The sequence below is a fragment of the Scyliorhinus canicula genome, chromosome 16 (assembly GCF_902713615.1).
Source record: "Scyliorhinus canicula chromosome 16, sScyCan1.1, whole genome shotgun sequence".
Classification (NCBI taxonomy): Eukaryota; Metazoa; Chordata; class Chondrichthyes; order Carcharhiniformes; family Scyliorhinidae; genus Scyliorhinus; species Scyliorhinus canicula.
The window spans coordinates 46,975,399-46,999,861 of record NC_052161.1 but is presented as its reverse complement, the minus strand read 5'-3'; the positions used below and the strand labels follow the sequence as shown (position 1 = coordinate 46,999,861).

The 24,463-nt window shown below is 46.8% G+C and overlaps 1 protein-coding gene across 17 annotated transcripts in view; it reads right to left on the bottom strand.

Moving 5' to 3' along the window:
* Positions 1 to 24,463, bottom strand: part of jakmip3 (Janus kinase and microtubule interacting protein 3) — a 416,080-nt gene that overhangs the window by 125,053 nt on the left and 266,564 nt on the right. For 12 of the 17 annotated variants that reach the window (XM_038773519.1, XM_038773515.1, XM_038773516.1 and 9 more), the window contains 6 exons: positions 15,873 to 16,001; positions 13,850 to 13,933; positions 10,083 to 10,145; positions 9,831 to 9,929; positions 9,197 to 9,295; positions 9,010 to 9,069 (listed from right to left, as the gene is read on the bottom strand). In XM_038773519.1, the coding sequence (XP_038629447.1) occupies positions 9,010 to 9,069; positions 9,197 to 9,295; positions 9,831 to 9,929; positions 10,083 to 10,145; positions 13,850 to 13,933; positions 15,873 to 16,001 (534 nt within the window). The remainder of the gene's footprint in view (positions 1 to 9,009; positions 9,070 to 9,196; positions 9,296 to 9,830; positions 9,930 to 10,082; positions 10,146 to 13,849; positions 13,934 to 15,872; positions 16,002 to 24,463) is intronic. The other 5 variants (XM_038773526.1, XM_038773522.1, XM_038773524.1 and 2 more) reach the window with 1 other exon arrangement.

Here is a 24,463-nt window from a genome sequence, read left to right as displayed (position 1 = left end):
TCCATCGTGCCCATCAATGGGTCCTCCTCCCCCCCCCCCCCCCCCCCCCCGCTCTTGCGCGGGAAAAGAAAACAGCCAGCAACGACCCGCGCTTCTCAGCCCAGACCCCGCCCCCACCATCTCCCAGCGCGGGGAACCCGCAGAAAGCCGGCGCTTTCGCTCTGCCCGGCCCCGCCTCTTCCAGGGCTACTCCCATTGTCAGTCACCCCCACCAGCTCCCCGAACTCCCCGTTTACCCCCCTGCCCGAACCCTTCCACCAGACCCCTACAGAAAAACCCATATAGAAAAGACAAATCGACATCACCCCACCCACCCTAAGGCCAACCCACATCTTACATTAAACCAAGCAAATACAAATACAGTATTATACAGCATCCCCCATCTTAGACCCTCAGTTTGAGTCCAATTTCTCGGCCTGCACAAAGGCCCACGCCTCCTCCGGGAACTCAAAATAATGGTGCCGATCCTTATAGGTGACCCACAGACACGCCGGCTGCAACATGCCGAACTTCACACTCCGTCTATGGAGCACCGCCTTCGTCCGGTTAAACCCGGCCCTCCGCCACGCCACCTCCGCACTCCAGTCCTGGAAGATCCGCACCTCCGTGTTCTCCCACTTGCTGCTCCGCTTCTTCTTGGCCCACCGGAGCACACACTCACGATCCACGATCCGATGAAACCGCACCAACACCGCCCGTGGCGGCTCGTTCGGCTTGGGCCTCCTAGCCAGAATTCTGTGGGCCCCCCGTAACTCCAGGGGCCCCTGGAAGGACCCAGTCCCCATCAGCGAGTTTAACATAGTCACCACATAGGCCGCTAGGTCCGACCCCTCCAGCCCCTCCGTGAGGCCCAGGATCTGCAAATTCTTCCTCCTCGACCGGTTGTCCAGCTCCTCGAACCGCTCCTGCCATCTTTTATGGAGCGCCTCGTGCATCGCCACCTTCCCCGCGACGGCCACGGCCTCATCCTCCCTTTCGGAGGCCTGCTGCTGCAGCTCCCGGATCGCAGCCCCCTGGGCTGTCTGGGTCTCCATCAGCTCCCTGTTGGTTACCTTCAGTGACTCCAGCAACTCAAACTTAAGCTCCTGGAAGCAGCGCAGCCTGCTGCTCCTGAGCCCACTGCCTCAGCTCCTCAAGGCCTCCGCCGGCCGCCATTTTGTCTTCCTTCCCCCGCTTTTTCAGGGGTGCTTTCTCCGTTTTTCTCCTTACCCCACACCTGGTCCGGACCATAGGGGTTGACTCCTGTCCTCTTCCCACGTCGGGATTTGCTGACACAGCTCCGTTGGGGGCCCTGAAAAGAGCCCCAAAGTCCGTTTTCAGCGGGAGCTGCCGAATGTGCGGCTTAGCTCCGCATTGCCGCCACCGGAAGTCGTTATAAAGCCAACTTGATTGGCAGATTATATTCCCTGTTGGGCAGGGAACTCTGCTGCAGATGCCAGAGCCAAGGCCAAGATAGGTTTCCTGTTGCTAGGGTGGAGAGGGTGGAGGGGGAGGGGGGGGGGGGGGGGGGAGCTGGGTATTGGAGGGTCTGGTGATGATTGCTTGATGTGGGAGACAGATTGCAGCAGAGACATGGACGTGAATCAGTGCCATCCTGGGAGGATGAGGTCCGATTGCAGGATGGGAGCTTCTGATCGCAGGGAGGGGTAACAGGTGGATGGGGAGCAAGCACCCATCACTTCTTAGCACTGCTGGAAAAGCATTTAACTCTTCCAATGCAACAGTCCTTGCTTCCCTTTAGCTCCTGGAATTGCTGAGGCCAGAGATAACTTTAAAATTGAGCTAAAGTCTGGGGCATGCGGCGTCATTAAAATATTTCTGTAAGTAACCGGCCTCTTATTTGTAAACCCATTGTGTTTAATGGTACACAACTTGTGGGAATGAACTGGGTGGGGATCCACTTGTGCTGATAAATATGAATCGACTGAAACTGTGGTTGTTGGGTTAGGAGGCACATGTTTGCAATGTGCAGCTCTGTAAATAAAAGCCTATAAATGTGTATAAATATCGGCTCTCATTCTATCCTTCACCACCAAGCTTTCAGGATTGTAGCACCACCCAGGAGTGGCTTGGCTGACCCTCCCAAAATCTAACCTCTGTTAAAATTGCATGTGGGTGGTTAACCCAGACGTGGGTTCAGGTTTGAGATTTTAAAAATATTTACATCCCATCCAACTCAACCTGTTTCTGGCGTTAATATTTGTTTCAATAGCAAAATGTAGCTTACATCAATCTCAGATTGCCTTGCATACCAATAGCTCATATGGAGAAATTGGTGATCTACTATCAATAATTTCCATCTATTAAAATGAATGGATGTAAAAACATGGAGAACCATCTCTAAGTTGCCAAAATATAAACAAAAACCAACAACACACTGAGGAAGCAAGGCATTGCATCAATATATATGTAGCCGGCAGCGCGATTCTCCGTTCCTGCAGCCAGCCAATGGGGTTTCCCATTGTGGTCACCCCATGGCGTCACGGCATGGGTGTACTGCCAGCGAAGCAGAGGATCTCACCGACAGAGAATCCCACAGATGGTCCTTTTTCTTAAATTGTTGTTGATCGCCTCAGAGGTGGAGGGGGGGGACGCCGGCACCTGGACAGGCGGGATTGCTGCCAGATCGGTGGCCTCGTGGAGAGGCGGGACTGCTGCCAGATCGGTGGCCACGTGGTGCGAGATGTCCTGAGGCGGCATGGTGACATGCGGAGAAGTGCAATCAGGTGGTGGGCGGGCAACTTTGCGCAGCGCCCTCCTGTTGCGCCGAAGAATGGAGCCATCAGCCATTTGAACAACGAAAGACCTGGGGGCAGCCTGTCTGACGACAACAGCTGGGCCTGACCAGCCGCCCTCAGGCAATTGGATGCGAACAACATCATCTGGAGCCAACGCAGGCAGATCAGTGGCATGAGCATCATACGTGATCTTTTGCTGCTCCCTGGATCACTGCACCTTCTGCAGCACCGTGAGGTGGTCAAGGTCTTGAACATGGATGGCTGGAACAGTCGTCCTCAGATTGCGGTTCATGAGCAACTGCACCGGAGACAAACCAGTCGACAGAGGGGTTGCCCTGTATGCCAACAGCGCCAGGTTAAAATCAGAGACTGAGTCGGCAGCCTTGCAAAGCAGCCGCTTGACAATATGGACTCCCTTCTCGGCCTTCCCATTTGATTGCGGGTAATGGGGACTGGATGTGATATGCCTGAAGTGCTAGGATCGTACAAAGTTGGACGACTCTTGGCTGTAGAAACATGGACCGTTGTTACTCATTAGTGTGAGTGGTGTCCCATGCCTGGCAAACGTCTCTTTGCAGGCTTTGATGACGGACTTGGAAGTGAGGTCCGACAGTTTCACCACTTGCGGGTAGCTGGAGAAGTAGTCGATTAAAAGCACGTAATCACGCCCATTTGCGTGAAAGAGGTTATCCCCACCTTGGACCACGGGAGGTCACAATCTCGTGCTGGGATGGTTGGAATTTCTGGCATGTTGTGCAGTTGGGGACCATGTTGGCAATGTCCTAGCTGATGCCAGGCCAGTAAACTGCCTGCCGAGCTCTGCATCGACATTTTTCGACCCGAAAGTGACCATCATGGATCTGTCTGAGCACCGTGTTTTGCATGCTTTGGGGAATGACGATTCTACCTAGTTTCAGAAGGATCCGCTCAACAACCGTCAGCTCGTCCTTAACGTTGAAGAACTGGGGGCACTGCCCCTTTTGCCAGCCATGGGCGAGGTGTTGCATCACACGCTGCAGTAGAGGATCTGGATAACTCGTTCATCAGTGGCTGGGAGGTTGTTGGCACACAACTGTACCTGTGCCTCAATGTGGTGAATGAAGTCGTCCTGTTCACACGGTATGGCGATGGATCGGGATAGGGCATCCACGATGATCGGCTCCTTACACGGTGTGTAGATGAGTTAGAAGTCATATCGGCGGAGACGAAGAAGAATTTGCTGCAGCTGAGGTGTCATATCATTTAAATCTTTCTGGATTATGTGGACTAAGGACCTGTGGTCTTTTTTCCACCGTGAACTTTGGAAGACCGTATACGTAGTCATGAAACTTGACTATTCCTGTCAGGAGACCCAAGCACTCCTTTTCGATCTGGGCATACCCATTGTTCAGTCGGAGTCATGGCCCTGGATGCATATGCCACTGGAGCCCAGGACGAGGAGTCGGCTCTCTGGAGGAGCACCGCCCCAATGCCGTCCTGGCTTGCGTCTGTGGATATTTTGGCATCCTTGGTTGGGTCAAAGAACGGCAGCACTGGGGCGGTGGTGAGGTTCGCCTTCAGCTCAAGCCACTCCGCTTGATGTGTGGGAAGCCACTAGAACATTGTGGACTTTTTAACGAGATGCCGTAGGTCTGTGATGTGGGATGTCACGTTAGGAATGAATTTTCCGAGAAAATTTACCATCCCAAGGAAACGTAGGACCGCCTTTTTGTCCTCTGGGGTCTTCATGGCATTGATTTTCAACATCAGGTTGCACACCCTGCTGTGAAATGTGGTCACCCAGAAACTTGATAGCGGACCAACCAAATGAGCATTTAGCCCTGTTGAGCTGGAGGCCATTTTCGTGGATCCTCTGGAAAACTGAGGCGAGCGATGTGATCCTCGGGCGTCGTGGACCAGATGATCATGTCGTCAACATAGACTCGCAGCCCCTCGATGCCCCCCCATCATTTGCTCCATTACTCGATGAAAGACTTCGGAAGCTGAAATGATACCAAAAGGATGTAGTTGTAGCAATACCTGCCGAACGGAGTGTTAAACATGCACAGCTTCCTACTGGACTCGTCCAGCTGTATCTGCCAGAAACCCCGTGAGGCGTTCAGCTTGGTGAAGAATTTGGCATGAGCCATCTGACAGGTTAATTCTTCTCACTTCAGGATCGGGTAGTGCTCTCGCGTGATGTTGCGGTTCAGGTCTTTGGGATCAATGCAAATGCGGAGTTCACCAGAGGGTTTCTTGATGCAGACCATGGAACTGACCCAGTCTGTTGGTTCCATGACCTTTGAAATGCTGCCCTGGTCTTGGAGCTCTCATAGCTGCGTTTTCAGACAATCCTTGAGACGAGCCGGCACCCGGCGTGGTGCATGGATGACTGGGATGGTATTCGGCTTGAGTAGCATCTTGTAGTGATATGGGAGCGTGTCCATTCCATCAAACACATTGTGGTATTGCGTGAGAATGTCGTCTATCTCAGCCTGGAGATTTACATTGGGCGAGGCAGTCCCAGGTGTGGAGGACATGGTATGGACTCGCTGGACCAGATTTAGGAGTTTGCATGCGTGAGCACCGAGCAGGGATGCCTTGTCAGGCCGGACGACCTTGAATCTTAACGTCGCCTTGATTGTCTTGTGAGATACAGCGAGCTGGCATGATCCACTGGCAGCTATGGCATTGCCATTGTAGTCAAGGAGCTGGCAGGCTGGTGGAAGAATGCTAGGTTGGTTTCGGATGCTGTCGAGGTCTGACTGTGATATGAGATTCGCAGATGCGCCAGTGTCCAATTTGAATCGGATGCGACATTGGTTGACCGTGATGACAGCACACCACTTGTCATCAGGATCCACACTCAGGATTGAAAGGTGGTTTGCAGGCGTGGTGGAGACCAGCTCGTGTGTGGTGATGATGCCTATTCGATACGGAGACTCAAGGCAGTCAACATTGGGGTCTGTTGGGCTTTCGGGATCGAACCCTGCATGCCTTGTTGTACGCAGCGGACACATCTGCGCTGCAGCTGGGATCGTTAGCTGTTGCTCAGTGGAGCGGACCTGCAGAGGGCCGCATAATACCCAGGCTTTCCACACTGTAGACATCGCCTGCCTTTGGCTGGACATTTCCGCTTTAAATGAGAGGAGCCACAATTTGGACACGTCATGATGCTGACGTCAGTGCATTCTGTGCGCTGTCACTCATGCACAGTGCGCTCGGCCGACGTGCTCACATGCGCAGTAGGGTCTTCGGCCTCATCGTCCTCCCTGTCGTGGCGCGCATGCATAGGGACCTGGGAAAAGAGCGCGAAATGGCCACTCTCCTCGATGCTCAGGCCTTGCATTTTTGTGATGGCCTGCACCCTTTCTGCCTCACGGGAGGCTAGTTTTGCATTTTCTGCCGCCCTGATGCGGGAGTAACGATTCCTGGCATGCTCATGGGCAACGCACGTTTCGATGGGGACGGAGAGGGTCAACTGTTTGATTTTGAGTAGCTGCTCCCGCAGGGAGTCGGAGTGGACCCCGAAAACGATCTGATCCTGGATCATGGAATCAGCCGCTGAGTCATAATTACATGACTGGGCTAGGATGCGGAGATGGGTCAAGAAGGACTGAAAAGAATCATCCTTACCCTGAAGCCTCTGTTGGAAGATGTACTGTTCAAAGCTCTCATTCACCTCGACTTCGCAGTGGTTGTCGAATTTCAGCAGAACTGTCTTGAACTTCGTCTTGTCTTCGCAATTGGCAAACGTGAGCGAGCAGAAGATGTGGATGCGTGATTCCACGCAGTCGACAGGAACAGCGCGATCTTCCGGGCGTCCGATGCTGCCTCGAGGTCGGAGGCCTCGATGTACAGGAGGAACTTCTGTTTGAAGACCTTCCAGTTGGCGCCGAGGTTGCCGGAGATCCGGAGTTGTGGAGGGGGCTGGATCTTTTCCATGCTACTGGATGTTTGCTTGCTGGTCGTTGCAAAGTCACTCGAGGTAGGTTCGTTAGAGTTAATAGTTCCCTGGTACCATCATGTGTTATCTGAGTTGGTCTAACATCGACTGCAATTGGAGACAGTGAGACTCAAATCAGGCTTCTGACACAGGAGATGGACCAACACTGCTTTATTGAACTTGCTTGTTGCTGTACATAATCTGCTGTAGGTTGACACTCTATTAAACTAAACTGATAACCACAGACTGGCTTGACCAGACTAGCTCTCTGTCACATGGAGAAGATGCTCATGGCCTTGTGCACTCTAACTATCTCTGTAGCTGTATCCAGTGAGAAGAGGCAGAGTCTTAATGCCTCGTGTGTTTTATAGTGATAGCGTCCTGTTTGGTGATTGGTTGTTCTGTGTCATGTGTGTTCATTGGTTATCCTGTGTGTCAATCACTGCCTGTCTGCATCTCATTATAACCATGAGTGGATATTATGACAAATGCCTTGCGACCAAAGGATCTGAGGGGTTTAAACACAGTGCAAACTCCACACTAACAGTCACCCAAGGCCAGATTGAACCCTGGTTCCTGGTGCTGTGAGGCAGCACTGCTAACCATTGTGCCAACGTATGATCCGCATCCATGTGATTTCCGACCTGGAGGACTGGAGAATCTGTTGCTGGGCCAACTAGGTGGATGCAATTGGATCATTAGGACCCATTCACATCCATTAGCATCCCACCACTGGTGTGAGGGCTGGAATCCCGATCCTGCTAACAGTGAGGGGCGGGGGGGGGAGCTTAGCAGTCGGTTTGGGACCCTGCGCGAACCTTGATTCCAGCTGAATGCCCGATGACCGCATTGCTAACGTCATGGGGCAGAAAATCTAGCCTGAAGTGATCCGCTATTAGATCTTTAGAACCATTTACTTGTTTACAGATAGCTGGCTAATAGAATATTATTTACTTTTGAAGGGCCCCTGGGGTGTAGATAATTTATGAGGGGTATTACATTTGGTCTTGGCTGAACAAGCCAAGTGACATCTTGGAAGAAGAAACAAAAGAATTCCTCATGCTTTGAGTACAGAAGATGCAGCTAATGGGAGGAGACAGGACTGTCTGAAGAATCAATTTCTCCCAGAACTTTAATCTGAAAATAGATGTTTCAGTTTGGTCCTGAAAGGTTCTCTCCCCAAAGATTCTGCGCAGAGAAAAGCAAGTAAAACCATGGTTGTTAACTGTATTCGTTAGTGGTATTTAATATATATTGGTTTGTTTAATTGGAATATAGTGTCGTGTTTAGGAAGTATGTTAAGGTTTACACTTGTACTTAAGAACTGTTGTAACTGTTAACTGCAAAGCTATTTCTTTGTTGCTAATGTGGTTAATTCTGTGTTTAAATTAAAGTTTGTTTTAACGTAAAAGATACGTATTGGTCAGTGTTATCACTCCTGTGGTGCAGTAACATTTCCTCACAGTTTTACAAATTGCAAATAGTTGGGTTGTTGTCTGGGATTCCAACATAATTCAATCCAAACCTGGGTCATCTTGGACCAGAGTTGCTTGCGAATGTCCTTCCAATGTTATCCGCACTTGTATAGAATCCTTCTACTAAGTATCCTGTACTTAACCAAAGGCACACAAGATGGCGTGGATATGGCTTCATGCAGAGAGCCCTCCTTCTCCTCATCCTTTGTCCCTTTCAGCAGCTTGCCCTCCTCTGAACCGCCTCTGCTCATTCTCCCTGCCATAATGCAGGCCAAGCATATGCAAACTTGTGCACTTATATCTGGGAGAAAATGGTCTGAGCAGAGCCCCTGAAGTCAGCACAAGTCACACTACTCACTTTAGCAACTTTAAGAGACAGTACACATCACCAAACTCTTCCAGTGGAAATCAATCAGCAACTAACCTGAAAGTAGTTGATTCCTTTAAATAGTACTGGGTGGGGGTCCTTCCTGCTGCTGAACACATGTTCAGCTGTGCAAAGTTAAGAAAGGGTGTCAGTTGCAGCATTGAGGTTAAAATGCACTGTTGGCATCAAATCAGCCAACTATTGGCCGATAACTGACGTCACAACTTGCCTACTTTCTGGTGCACGCTCTTTGCGCCCGTGATAACACACTCACCAAAATAGTGCCCCATGAAGTTGGTACCAGAAGTCTTTGCATGCATTTTGGAACTGAAACACCACCTGTAGCACCCGAAATAAGGCACTTCACAACTTTGTAGCCTGAGAACTTGCTGCTGTACTACTACAATGTTGATTAATACTGATTCTAAAATTCATCCTGGCATCCTCCACTGACAGGCTTAAAAAATAGATAGGAAATCATGCATGATCAGAAAGGCAACATACACTTACGGCGTTATCTCCTAAAATATCCAGCTGTTTCATGAGGTCTGCTATTGTAATGTCCTGGCAAAACAGGAGAAAGATTTGAAAAGATATGTCTCACGGATGTTAAAAGCACATTAGTCTGTTGCATTATTATGGTGACTTTCAACGTAGTCGATCAGGGAAACATGTAAGCGATGGCACCTACTGATACACCTTCTGCCTCACAGTAGACTTGGAGAGGGCTGGTCTCCTCTGGAAACGGGATGTGATGAAAGTTAATGTTAGGTGATCGACGTTCTCGCTCCTGAAAGAAAAAAAATATTTTGAGGAAAACAAATGTTTATTTTTAATTTTAAAAAAATAAATCCCAATGGTGGAAAGGAAGTTTCAGAGATTTTGATAAAGGAATGGCCCAGATCTTCTTGGGACTGTGGTGGGTGGGTGGCTATTCAGAAGGGTGGGTGGAAGAGGGGAGGTGAGTTAAAGCAGTTGGACGGATGAGGAGGTGAATTGGGAGAGGGCCTGCACCTGATCCTACACCAGTGATTAAAAGCTCTAAGCAGACTGGTGTAATTTCTGGGGGGCTCATCTTAGCCCAAGTCTTCAATGATGGGGTTAGTGCTGGAGGCATCCTGTCAGGGTTCTGGGTAGGGTATCAAATTCCAGGACAATGTTACAATTTTGATGTATATAATTCATGCCAGAGGAAATCTTCACAAATGAATTTACAATGTTGTTACTCATCATAATCAGAGTAATTCTTCTCCATTCTACGTATCAAACGAATAATTCTAATCAATGAAAAGGGAAATGTTGAAAAAACTTCAAACTTGTCTCACTTCAAGTTCGAGAATACGAAATTCTAAAAGCTCATTTTGGTCTTTCACATCCTGTACATCATGCCTAAGGCGATTTTCTTCACTTTCCATTTGGCGGATCTGTGAAAATAAAAATACAACAATCGTTTTAACTCTTGTTCCCTGTAAATGCAATAAGGATGTATTGATCCTGAAGCATGTTGTAAGAAAAAGTGGATACTTTGATGATAAAGTGATGTTTATTGTCCTACTTCCATTTGAAGAAAAAAATACCTTTTCAAGTAGTTCTTGGTTCCAGCGATAAAGTGCTTGTTTCTCCTCGATCCATTTCATGTCCTTAGAAATAGAAAGGACAACGTTTGTTTTCAGACAAATAGTTTTCAACATGCGTGCTGACCATAATCCAAACAATAATAAGTATGGTTTGTAAAGTAAAGTAAGTAAATGGTTTGTATGCTACTTTTAAATATCAAAATGAATAGTTTTGTTCACTACGGTTTTCTGATGTTTCTCTGCCGTTGTCTCTCCTCTTCCTCTCCTCCTCCTCCTTATCTTTGTGTTGCCCTTCAGTGGCATCACCCTCAGACAGAATCAACTTTCACACATATGCAGACGACACCAAGTTGTATCTTTTTCCCTCCTGTACTCTGACTCATCGACGTTCGAGATCCGACCCACTGCGATCGTGTAATCAGCAAACCTGTAGATGGAGTTGGAGCCAAATCTTGCCACACAGTCATGTGTGTATAGGGAGTATAGTAGGAGGCTACGTACGACGCCTTGCGGAGCCCTGGTAGTGAGTACTATCATGGAGGAGGAGTTGTTCTTTATCCTTACTGATTGTGGTCTATGGGTCAGGATGTCTAGGATCCAGTTGCAGATGGAGGAGCCAAGTCCTAGGTTTTGGTGTTTGGATTTAGGGATTGTAATATCACTGCGTTCCTCTCTCCCCTCCACCTCCTGATTTACTATTGTTGGAATGTTTTTTATCCTCTATAGTGAAGACAGAAGCAAAATATTTTTTAATTTCCGGCTGGATTCTCCAGTTCCCCAGCCACTTGTTTCTCAATGGTGCACCATTCGCTGATGGCGAGATTCTATGCTCCTGTTACTTGTCAGTGGGATTTACCATTGGAGCCACCCTACACCATCTGGAAACCCATGTGTGGGGGTACGTTGCCGGCTAGAAAAGAGAATCACAACCACTGGAGAATTCCAGTCTTTATCTGCCATCTCCTGTTATTATTAACTCCTCATTTTCTCCCCTTAAAGAACCAACACTCACTTTACTTACCAAATTCCTGTTTAACTCCCTGTAGAAACTTTTGCTGTCTGATTTTACATTTCTAGCTAGCTTCCTCTCCTACTCTAACTTGTGTCCCCTGATTAACTGTTTAGCCATCCTCTGCTGTTTCTTATATTGATGTGGAGATGCCGGCGTTGGACTGGGGTGAGCACAGTAAGAAGTCTTACAACACCAGGTTAAAGTACAACAGGTTTGTTTAAAACACTTGTTTGAAACAAACATGTTGGACTTTAACCTAGTGTTGTAAGACTTCTTACCGTTCCTTATATTCGAACCGATCATTTGACCTGTCTCTCACCTTTGCGCAGTTATATGCTTTTTCCTTAAGTTTGATGCTTTTTTAAACTTATTTAGATAGCCAGGGATGGTGGCTACTCCCTCTGGTGTTCTTTTTGTTGCTAATTTCAGGGTGATTGGCGTAGTGTTCACAAAGACCACAAATAGTTTATAAATTGAACAAAGCTATAAATTTATTATCACTACTTCATTGGATCCAAAACTTACTCCTACATAATACACAGTTGATAAACATATAATCTACACTCATCTACTGCCAATCTCTACACTATTACATCAACTATGATCTGCTCTCACTCGCACTATCTTTCCTTCAGTCTGTACTCTAGCTTTCAGCATAGTGGTTAGCACTGTTGCTTCACAGAGCCAGGATCCGAGATTCGATTCTTGGGTCACTGTCTGTGCGGAGTCTGCACGTTCTCGTCATGTCTGCTTGGGTTTCCTCTGGGTGCTCCAGCTTCCTCCCACAAGTCCCAAAAGACGTGCTGTTAGGTAATTTAGATATTCTGAATTCTCCCTCTATGTACTCGAACAGGCACTGGAATGTGGCGACTAGTGGCTTTTCACAGTAGCTCATTGCAATATGCCTACTTGTGACAATAAAGATTATTAATTACTCTCACCCACAAGGCTTAGCATCAATGATTATATAGTTGTACATGTAGCTCCCTCTAGCGGTTGATTTAGACATTACATTAACCCTTACTGTTCTTTACATTTATGATAATGTCACATTGCCTTTGGAATTTTTCTTTATACCATGAATGTACTTATTCTCAGTATTCTGAAATATCCCTTTAAATGTCTGCCACTGCTTCTCTATTGATCTATTCCCTAGTCTAGTAGCCCAGTTCACTTCGGTTTAGCTCAGCTTTTATGCCCACATAATTGCCTTTATTTAAGTTTAAAATACTGGTCTCAGACCCACTCTTTTTCCTTTCAAGATGGATATAATCATATTGTGGTCGCTGCTACCTAGAGATTACTTTACTCTGAAGTCACTAGTTAATTAATCCTGTCACATCACACAGTACTAAGTCCACCATAACCTGCTATCTGGTTGGTTCCAGAATGTGGTGTTCTAAGAAACTATTTCAAAAGCATTCTATGATTTCCTCATCTGGGCTATTACTGCCAATCTGGTTTTTCCAGTTTATATGTACTTTAAAGTCACATATGATTATTACCGCCCTTTTATCACAAGCTCTCAATTTTTCTTCTTGTATACATTTTGGTTACTGTTAGGGCGCCTGTAGAACACTCCCGCTCATGACACCTTTCCCCTACCTGAACCAAGATCATCTCTAACTATTGCACCAATGCCATCCTTGATTAACACCGCTACCTTTCCATCTTTACCACAATTCCTATTCTTCCTGAATGTCATATAACCCTCAATATTCAGGACCCAATCCTTGTCATCCTGTAGCTATGTCTCCACAATGGCCATCAGATCATATTTATTTACTTCAATATGTGCTATTAATTCAATTACTTTGTTACGAATGCTATACGCATTTAGATCTGAAGTCTTTAGTTTACACTTTTTGCTCTCTTTGCAACATCTAATCTTGATTTTTTTGTGTATTTCAGAAGGATACTACCTGATTCACAAGGCATTAAATCATTGTGCTGTTGTAAAGTGGGATTGCAACTCACACTGAAAATACCATTTTAGAAAAGGTTTCCAACCCAGTTATATAGTTACATGGGCAGGGTGTGTGTAGTGGGATATAAACCAAATGTGGCAAGTGGAAGTAGCTTAGTTATAGAAACTGGTGGCATGGACAAGTTGATCCGAAGGGCCTGTTTCCATTCAGTAAACATCTATGATACAGTAATTAAGCTACTGAAATGTACTTTGTGCACATATAGCTCACTGGGCTAAATCGCTGGCTTTGAAAGCAGACCAAGCAGGCCAGCAGCACGGTTCAATTCCTGTACCAGCCACCCCAGACAGGCGCCGGAATGTGACGACTAGGGGCCTTTCACAGTAACTTCATTGAAGCCTACTCGTGACAATAAATGATTTTCATTTAATTTCAATATAATGCCTTATTTTCATTTTTTTCTTTTCTTCATCGTCAATTATAATAATCTTTTACATATTTCTATCTAACAAACATATCTATTTTATAATGTCTTGACTAAAAATACATTTTAAACGCTTATCCCTAATGGGTGATAAAACAAAGTTACATTCTGATTGTTAAAAATAGTAGATCCAAAGGATAGTTTATGGCACACAACATCAAGAACTCAAAATGTTGGCCTGATCATACCATCGATGTGACAGGATATTGTGCATCGCAGGGAAGTCTTTCTCAACTGATAGCCTCATTGCACTCAGGCAAGATAGGAATATAGGAACATAAATAATTCATTATCACCAAGCAAGGCTTAAAAGCCTGGTTAATATCGTGCAGTTAATTATTACCTGCCCTTGTTGTGCAAGTGCCTTCTCCAAATCTTCAATTTTAGTTTGATATCTGTGGTTCTCTGCTTGCAGTTGCTCGCGAGTCTAAAAGGGGGATAAAAAAGGGGATATTTTTTGCTCCATTCACTGTTCCCAGAATGTCAGTATCAAACACTCTCTTCTCAGGCACAAACATGTCCACCTGGAAAGTAATTTGTTCCACCAATATGCCTTAATGTCTATTGTACATACACACCCAATGGTATTGTCCTCTAGATACCTCCACTTCTCCAACCAGCCATTCCTTTTTACTTTGATGTTTTAAACTAAAGCATGTTTGAAGTAGCAGAGGAACGATTGGTGAGGCGAGTGGCTCGTGTAAATTTAGCTCAGTGTTGCTGCCCCCATAACTCATACGACAATTATAGAGGATGGGGAAACGCAAGATGAAATGAATGAGATATTTGAAAACTTCTGATTTGGGATCCGTGTGTTTTATTAAATGATGGTAATATACTACTTACTTAACCTGTAAATGTCAAATCTGTATATGTTTGATTGCAAAAAGCCATGTTTGCAAAGGTCATATAAATAAAATCTGTGATTTCACCACAGCTGAATGAGAAATTTGAGTACTGGACAACCACAGGATCTCCTCCACTCCTCATTCATCCCTTCACCATCCACACACAACCTATCCATACCCATGCACAATCCCCATCCACATTTACCACTCTCACTCCCCACCCACACACTCACCATCCAGACTCACCACACAACCACTCCATCATACTCACTCCCAACCCACATACTCCCCATTCACACTTTCACACTCCCCATGCAACGCCATCACCCCCCCCCCTCCCCCCCACCCCATCCATGGGGTGGGAATAAAGGGGGAAGTGGGCAAATGTTGATTCCTGCTTCAGAACGCATGTTGAGCCAAGTGTCTTTAGGAGATGTGTTAGCTGAAGCCTTGAGATTCAAAATGGGAGAGTCGGTGTCAAATCAGTGTTACACACTGATTTATGTCTTGATTTGCAAAGATCTGGCAGACAGTCTTCTGCGATCCCTAAAGCCGTCACTTAAATCTGGTCTGACACAGCTTGCACCAGAAGTGTCTGTATGCTGTGGAAATCATTTTGGAACCAATATAGTGCTCATGGTATCAAAAAAATAAGCACTAAGGTATCACATTTCATGGTCTATACCCCCATAGAAGTTATTCTTCCATTCAGTCATTTGCCACTATACCGTAGTCTGACAATAACAAGTTCTGCATTCTTAAAGACTTGCTTATCTATTTCTTCTTCAACTCTCTGTCTCACGGCAGGTCAGATCCACAGTGCCATTGTCTCCACCACAGCTGGGGCAAGGAGGCAGGTCCTGAATCCACCCCTGTAAAAACAGGTATGAAACCCTGTGCTGTTGTTCCCAATCTGGTGCACACCAGTCATCCAGCCAACTGAGCCAATCAACCCCTCAAGGAATCCACGTTGCTGTAGCAACATACACTTTTAGATGCAAGTTGTAGCTACTGATCGTAATGGTAAAGCCTCCAATTTATTTCCATAATATGACTGACCAGGAATCTCTCCTGCTCTCACCTCTTGCCATTAGCATGTGTTGGAAGGATTTACAGATTTTAATACTGAACCTGGGTTTGGACACACTATGTGTCCTGGAGTGGGACTAGAACCCAGAGCTTCTGGCCCAGAGAAAGGCACTGAAACCTCCTTCCTTACCAGTTTACACACATTTATTTTCTCGTTATAATTAACATACCAAATGCTGGTTGGCACAGTTGGCTGGATGGCCCTTCTGCATTAGATTACTGATAACAGCATGGAGTTCGATCCCTGTTCAGGATCTGCCTCCTTGCCCTACCCTGGTGGACGTCAGGATGCTGTGGGTTGGACTTGCCTTCGGGCAGAAACGGAAGAAGAATGATTCACACACAGAGGAAAATAACCCCACTATAATGAAACAAAACGTCATGTTTCTCTCCATGTTCAATATGAAGTCAGAGTATTTCCAGCAGTACCTTAACTTCTCGTTCAGCATCCAAGGTTCCACCAACTTGCTCTTGTAGTAAAGCATATGCCCTCTGCAAAGCCTGGTACTCCATGGTCAACTGACGAAAGCGAAGTTCAGTCTCCTCTTTTGCCATTCCCTAAAAATCAAAAAAATAATGAACACCTTCTGAATTCGCATATATCTCTCACCTCTGTCATTATTGGTTAAAATGTATGCATCCATGTGAATCGTACGCTTTTGTGTTTGAAGCAATAGGAAGGTGTTTTAAGAAGGGGGGTGCCACGAGCTAGGCCAGCATTTCAACTGAGCGGCTTGTTAAACTACCCCCTGAAAGACATTAGTGAACCAGATGGATTTTTATGACAATGATATGGTCATCATCAGACTTTAGTTCCAGATTTGTGTGGAATTCAACCATCTGCCGTGGTGGGATTTGAACCTGGGTCCATCATAGGGTTGCCCTGGGTCTCTGGATAACTAGTCCACTGACAATACCATGATGCCACTGCCTCTCCATTAAAGCAGGGTTGTCCTATATAGTTCATTATATACTGTAAAACTTTGAACACCCCAGATTGTGGAAGAAACATCCATGTCAGTCACTGGATCAATTAATTCTGTTGAATGTCTGATTTTAATTTGCCATTGGCTGATACGAAGCTGAGTTGTGGCATTTTCTACAGAAAGAGAATGAAAATTGAGAGATGTCACACCCTGCAGCACTGCTGTATTATTCAAAGGCCCCGGTTTTAGTTTAACATCAATAAAGGTCTGTTTATAGCCGGCTTCCACATTGCTGGAGGAGGTGCTGACGACAGGGGGACTGGAGAAGCGGGTAGTATCGGCGGTTTACGGGGCTATTTTGGAGGAGGAGAAGGCGCCACTAGAAGGGACCAAGGCAAAGTGGGAGGAAGAGTTGGGAGAGGCTATGGAGGAGGGGTTCTGGTGCGAGGTGCTCTGGAGGGTGAACGCCTCCACCACGTGTGCGAAGTTGCAGCTGATACAGCTGAAGGTGGTGTGTAGAGCACACCTTACAAGGGCAAGGTTGAGCCGGCTCTTTGAGGGGGTAGAAGATGTATGTGAACGTTGAAAGGGGGGGAGCCACAAACCACGTTCATATGTTTTGGTCCTGTCCAAAGCTGTAGGATTACTGGAAGGAGATTCTTCGGGTAATCTCTAAAGTGGTGCACGTGAAATGGACCCGGGCCCTCGGGAAGCCATATTCGGGATGACGGACCAGCCGGGGATGGAAACGGCGCGGAAGCAGATGCTGTAGCCTTCACCTGGTTGATCGCCCGAAGGTGGATCCTGTTAAGTTGGAGATCAACCTCTCCACCCTGTACCCTGGCTTGGCGGGGGGACCTGCTGGAATTCTGGACACTTGAAAACGTCAAATTTGAACTGAGGGGAAGGATGGAGGGGTTCGACAATTCATGGGCGTTATTCATTATACACTTTTGAGAATTGGGTCACATCGAACATTTGGGGGATTGGGAGCTGGGAGGGTTGGGGGGAGGGGGACTGTCTGTGTTAATGGTGACAATGGGTGATTCCTGAATCCTCTTTGTCATTTGTTTATGTTAACATGCGGGCTAATGTTTGGTGGTTTGGTGGGAGGATGGGATCGTTGTTATTGATATGGGGATTGACATTATATTTGTTACTGATTATTGTTTATTGTTGGGTGTAAATTTGGGAGAAAATGTGAAAAAATATTTTTAAAAAAAATAAAGGTCTATTTATGTGTCCATCATCTCTTCACAAATTGCCACGTGAAAAGAAATTAGGTACACCAGAACAACAATACGTTTTCATAGAATTTACAGTGCAGAAGGAGACCATTCGGCCCATCAAGTCTGCATCAAGTCTGTTGATCTTGGAAAGAGCCTACCCAAGCCCACACCTCCACCCTGTCCCCATAATCCAGTAACTCCACCCAATACTAAGGGCAATTTTGGACACTAAGGGCAATTTAGCATGGCTAATCCACCTAATCTGCACATCTTTGGGCTGTGGGAGGAAACCGGAGCACCCGGAGGAAATCCACGCACACACGGGGAGAACGTGCAGACTCCGCACAGACAGTGACCCAAGCTGGGAATCGAACCTGGGACCCTGGAGCTGTGAAGCAATTGTGCTAACCACTATGCTACCGTGCAGCCCAAGTTGAATTTTCATTGCACTTTAAACATAATAGAAAGTCCCAAGGTCTATCACAGGAGTGTTACAAAGCAAAGTTTGACCGTACACAGATATCAGCGCAAATTAACAAAGTCTTGGCCAAAGTGGTAGCTTTTGAGGAATGTGTTAAAGGATGAAAGAGGGGTAGAGAGGTCTCGGGAGGGATTTGCTGAGCTGAGGGCCGAGGCAGCTGTAGGTACTGTTATGGGCCAGGGTTTAGAAAACTACAAAGTATGTCATGGAGTTCACCTGGCCTACAACTGTTTATTGATTTTGATTATGATGAGCACAAGGGCCTGCCTTTCAGATGTTATTCAACAGAGGCCGTCAGCACTTTTAATCAAAACAAGCTTTATTCTGTGAATTTAGTTAACATTTTTATAAACACACACAGTAAGCAATTTTATCAACTACCAATATAAATACACCAAACAGCTACAGTAATTTATGTATCACCCTCAATAAATTCCCCCTTAAGCTGTTCCAATTTAATAACAAGATCCCATAAACCAGAAACCCCTTTTCAAAAGATGTGCACACAGCACACAGCACTCAGGACCAGCCAATGGATGCTCTTGTTTCCTTTCCAAAACAGCAGGTTTGAATTCCTTCCAGAAAAGAGTTATTTCTTTTCAGGTTATCCAGCAGTCTGGAAGCAGCTTTTAAAATGCAGATAGAAAAAAAACATCTTTCAATCTGTGCAGAAAAAAAAGTTCAAACTCAAGGCGAAAGTAAAACCAACTCCCAGAGCCACAGCCCAGCCCCACCCACACAATGACATCACTGAAGCCATGTGATAAGACAAAAATATTTCTTAAAGGGACACTCCTATGCCAGTACGGCCAACAGGTTGAGCAATTCAAATCTTCAAGAGGCCAGGATTAGAGGAGCACATAGAGGTGCTGATGTGGAAGTCATGAAGAAAGAAAACCAGAACATGGAAGATGAGAATAATAAGGCTGAAGATCCAACACGCACAATAGAAATGAAAGTCGGAGATTCACAACTTGCTTTCATCATTGCTAGAGCTACAGCAGTAAATTTTATCTTGGAAGGAGTGCACCTCCCCAAGTCGCGTTTCCTTACTCAAAAACTGGTGTGAAACTGAGTAGATATTCTAATAACAGCATTCCAGTGTTGGTCCCGTTAGTGTTAAGGTTACAATATGTATTACTTGCCATTGGTAGTGGAAGGATGAAACAGAGTTTCCCTAGGGAAGGAATTGGCTTTAAGAAAATACGATAACACTGGGTCGAGTTATTTACAGTAGGGATCAGTAAGAATATTTCTGACATGTGGCAATGCGCAGAGAGCACAAAGTGGTCTTTGAGCAGGGAGGACCAAACTATAAAAATAGGCTTCACAAGGTCGAATAAAGGACAACGTACGACCAACATTTTTGCTAGGCCAGTGTCTTATGTACAGTTAAAAACACTAAGTACAGACGACCTGCTCCTGTACGTGTCGGACCCAGTGGCCGGGATGGGAACTATACTGGGAATGCTGAGGGAGTTCGGCCAGTTTTCAGGATACAAATTAAATACGGTCAAGAGTGAAATGTTTGTGGTCCAGGCAAGGGGCCAGGAGAACAGATTGAGAGGGCTACCGTTTAGGCTGGTTGAGGAAAATTTCCGGTATTTGGGAATCCAGGTGGCACGAGACTGGGGCAGGCTGCATAAGTTAAATTTGGCCAGGGTGGTGGAGCAAATGAAGGGAGAGTTTCGGAGATGGGATGCACTCCCGCTGTCGCTGGCAGGGAGGGTGCAGACTGTAAAGATGACAATCCTCCCTCGATTTTTGTTTATTTTTCAGTGCCTCCCGATCTTTATCCCACAGTCCTTCTTCAAAAGAGTTAACGGGCTGATCATGAGCTTTGTCTGGGCGGGAAAGTCTCCGCGGGTAAAGAAGGCGATGTTGGAGAGGAACCGCAGCGAGGGAGGGCTGGCTTTGCCGAGTCTGGTCAATTATTACTGGGCGGCCAACATCGCTATGATAAGGAAGTGGATGGTGGGTACGGGGTCTATTTGGGAGCGGGTGGAGGCGGCTTCGTGCAGGGGCTCCAGTTTGGAAGCCCTGGTCACGGCTCCTCTACCGCTGCCGCCGGCCAAGTACACCACCAGCCCGGTAGTGGTGGCGACCCTGCGGATATGGGGCCAGTGGAGGAGGCATGTGGGGGAGATGGGGGCGTCTGTCTGGGCGCCAATCTGCGACAACCATCGGTTTGCCCCCGGCAGTATGGATGGGGGGTTCCGAGTATGGCGGCGAGCAGGGGCGGGAAGGGTGGGTGATATGTTCCTGGAAGGGAGCTTCGCGAGTTTGAAGAGCTTGGAGGAGAAAGTTGGGGTGGTAAGGGGAAATTATTTTAGATACCTACAGTTGCGGGACTTTGTTCGTAGACAGGTCCCATCTTTCCCGCGCCTCCCGCCAATGGGGATCCTAGACAGAATAGTCTCTGGGAGGGATGAAGGGGAGGGTAGAGTCTCGGATATTTATAAGGTGCTCATGAGGGAGGAAGGGTCCCAGACAGAGGAACTGAAACTTAAATGGGAGGAGGAGCTAGGCGGGGAAATGGAGGATGGGCTGTGGGCAGAGGCCCTGAGTAGGGTAAACTCGACCGCGACATGTGCTAGGCTCGGGCTGATCCAATTTAAGGTCGTTCACCGGGCCCATATGACGGTGGCTCGGATGAGCAAATTTTTCGGGATAGAGGACAAATGCGCTAGGTGCGCGGGAGGACCAGCGAACCATGTTCACATGTTTTGGGCATGCCCTGAGCTGAGGGGGTACTGGGAGGGATTTGCGGGGGTCATGTCCCAGGTGCTAAAAACAAGGGTGGTGATGAGCCCAGGGGTGGCAATTTTTGGGGTTTCGGAAGACCCGGGCGTCCAGGGGGAGAAAGAGGCCGATGTGCTGGCCTTTGCTTCCCTGATAGCCCGGCGACGAATATTATTGGCGTGGAGGGACTCAAAGCCCCCGAAGACGGAGTGGTGGCTTGCGGACATGTCGAGTTTCCTGGGGATGGAAAAAATCAAGTTCGCCTTGAGGGGTTCTGTGCAGGGGTTCACCCGGAGGTGGCAACCATTTATTGACTTCTTTGCGGGAGAGTGAGCGTCAGCAGGGGGGGGGGGTTAGAGTAGAGTAGGAGGGAAAATATGGCGGGTAGTACCGGTGGGAGGGGAGCGGGCTTGTGCAATATGTTACGGTGGAAGTATTGAAAGTACGTGGATGTTTGCACATTTTTGCCTTTTTTGCTTCCTTTCTGATGATGTCTGTAACTGTTTATAAAGCCAAAAACTACCTCAATAAAATTGTTTATTAAAAAAAAACACTAAGTAAAGAGTTTGATAGATCAGAAACTTTGGGGAGGAGCAGTGAATGGGCCACACCCACTGTGGTAGTTCATAAAGCAAATGGGCGTGTTTGGATTTGTGATTATCAACGAGTGATGAATAAGGTCGAGAATGATAATTACACATTGCCTACCAGTGAAGATTTGGTTTATAATTTGCAAAGGTGTTGCTTCACAAAGTCAAGTGAATGTCGATGGTGAAGCTATCTACCCAACACGGGAGAGGATTGGGGGATTTTAAAACCAGCGAACAAAGAAGAATTTCGAACATTCATAGAGATTGTTGTGCATTATTTTAAGTTGATCCCCAATTTAACTGACATATCCACTCCACTGTATTAACTTTTCAAAGATGCCATCGCTTGGGAGTGGTCTGTAGTGTGCTGGAAGCATTTAAGATCAGAGCCAAGTACTGATTAGTAGAATGTTTTGACCCACTATGATCCCAAGACTCAATTGGCTTTGCATACGATGGGCGCGATCGAAATGGCCTCGTCCTGCTCGGCTCGCTGACGTGACGAGGCTGTTATTTGCGACACTCGAAACGCCTCGCAGAATCTTTTAAAACAAACTGAGAGTACCCAATTTTTTTTTTCCAATTAAGGGGCAATTTAGCTTGCCAATCCCTGCACATCTTTGGGTTGTGAAGGTGAAATCCATGCAGGCACGGGGGAATGTGCAAAATCCACGCAGACCGTGACCCGGAGCCGGGATCGTACCCAGGTCCTCAACACCATAGTAGCAGTGCTAACCACTGCACAACTGTGCCGCCCATGCCTTGTGAAATCTAACGAGATCTCACAAGATGTTGCCATCTGGATCTCACCCTCGCTGGCCGATTAACATATTTAATGGCTCACTTAAATATGTCTACGTTGGATTCTCCGAAGGCCCGGAAACTAACGCCCGCAAGTGGGAAACTTCATCATGGAGCGGTTTAGCACTGGTCCACACACACGTGGACTGGACGTAGCACCAATTGGTGGGTCCCCCAGGTTATCAGAGGTCCCCGAATAGTCAGGCTCTCAGCAGGGTGGTACTCTGGCACTCCTGCTGGCACCCTAGCACTTTGGCACTGCTAGGGAGTCTGGGAGGCACTTCCATTCTGGATAGGGCACTGCCAGGGAGCCAGGCTGATAGTGTCAAGGTGCCCAAGTGCCAGGTTGCCCGTGCCAGTATCAAGCCCGGAGATGCCCTGCCCTTAAGGGGTGGGGTGAAGGGGGGGACTCAAGGACCCCCTAAGTGGTATGTTGGGTCAGTGGGGGTTCCGGAGGCCGCATTGGGGTGCTTGAGGGGAGTCGAGAGATTGGGGCAGCATTTAAAAATAACACCCCGATCCCTTCCTGCAATGATGAGCTGAGCTTGTCAGTGCAGGAAGTGAGGTAAGCGTGGCCTCGGTGAGGCGTTCCTAGCCGAGGCCAAAAAAATGACAGAGTCCCGTTAGATAGCAGGGTCAAGCACTGAGAAACACCTCGCTATACTCGCCCAAAACAAGACTATACTTTTTGCATGTTAAATTGCATCTGATTATCACCGCAGGGATTCCATGAAGCATTATCTCGCAGAATGTAAAGTGGTATGGAAAAACCTGTAGGATATAATTCCCTTACATAAGAACATAAGAACTAGAAGCAGGAGTAGGCCACCTGGCCCCTCGAGCCTGCTCCACCATTCAATGAGATCATGGCTGATCTTTTGTGGACTCAGCTCCACTTTCCGGCCCGAACACCATAACCCTTAATCCCTTTATTCTTCAAAAAGCTATCTATTTTTACCTTAAAAACATGTAATGAAGGAGCCTCAACTGCTTCACTGGGCAAGGAATTCCATAGATTCACAACCCTTTGGGTGAAGAAGTTCCTCCTAAACTCAGTCCTAAATCTACTTCCCCTTATTTTGAGGCTATGCCCCCTAGTTCTGCTGTCACCCGCCAGTGGAAACAACCTGCCCGCATCTATCCTATCTATTCCCTTCATAATTTTAAATGTTTCTATAATATCCCCCCTCATCCTTCTAAATTCCAACGAGTACAGTCCCAGTCTACTCAACCTCTCCTCATAATCCAACCCCTTCAGCTCTGGGATTAACCTAGTGAATCTCCTCTGCACACCCTCCAGCGCCAGTACGTCCTTTCTCAAGTAAGGAGACCAAAACTGAACACAATACTCCAGGTGTGGCCGCACTAACACCTTATACAATTGCAACATAACCTCCCTAGTCTTAAACTCCATCCCTCTAGCAATGAAGGACAAAATTCCATTTGCCTTCTTAATCACCTGTTGCACTTGTAAACCAACCTTCTGTGACTCATGCACTAGCACACCCAAGTCTCTCTGAACAGCGGCATGCTTTAATATTTTATCGTTTAAATAATAATCCCGTTTGCTGTTATTCCTACCAAAATGGATAACCTCACATTTGTCAACATTGTATTCCATCTGCCAGACCCGAGCCCATTCACAACCTATCCAAATCCCTCTGCAGACTTCCAGTATCCTCTGCACTTTTCGCTTTACCACTCATCTTAGTGTCATCTGCAAACTTGGACACATTGCCCTTGGTCCCCAACTCCAAATCATCTATGTAAATTGTGAACAATTGTGGGCCCAACACGGATCCCTGAGGGACACCACTAGCTACTGATTGCCAACCAGAGAAACACCCATTTATCCCAACTCTTTGCTTTCTATTAATTAACCAATCCTCTACCCATGCTACTACTTTACCCTTAATGCCATGCATCTTTATCTTATGCAGCAACCTTTTGTGTGGCACCTTGTCAAAGGCTTTCTGGAAATCCAGATATACCACATCCATCGGCTCCCCGTTATCTACTGCACTGGTAATGTCCTCAAAAAATTCCACTAAATTAGTTAGGCATGACCTGCCTTTTACGAACCCATGCTGCGTCTGCCCAATGGGACAATTTCTATCCAGATGCCTCGCAATTTCTTCCTTGATGATAGATTCCAGCATCTTCCCTACTACCGAAGTTAAACTCACTGGCCTATAATTTCCTGCTTTCTGCCTACCTCCTTTTTTAAACAGTGGCGTCACGTTTGCTAATT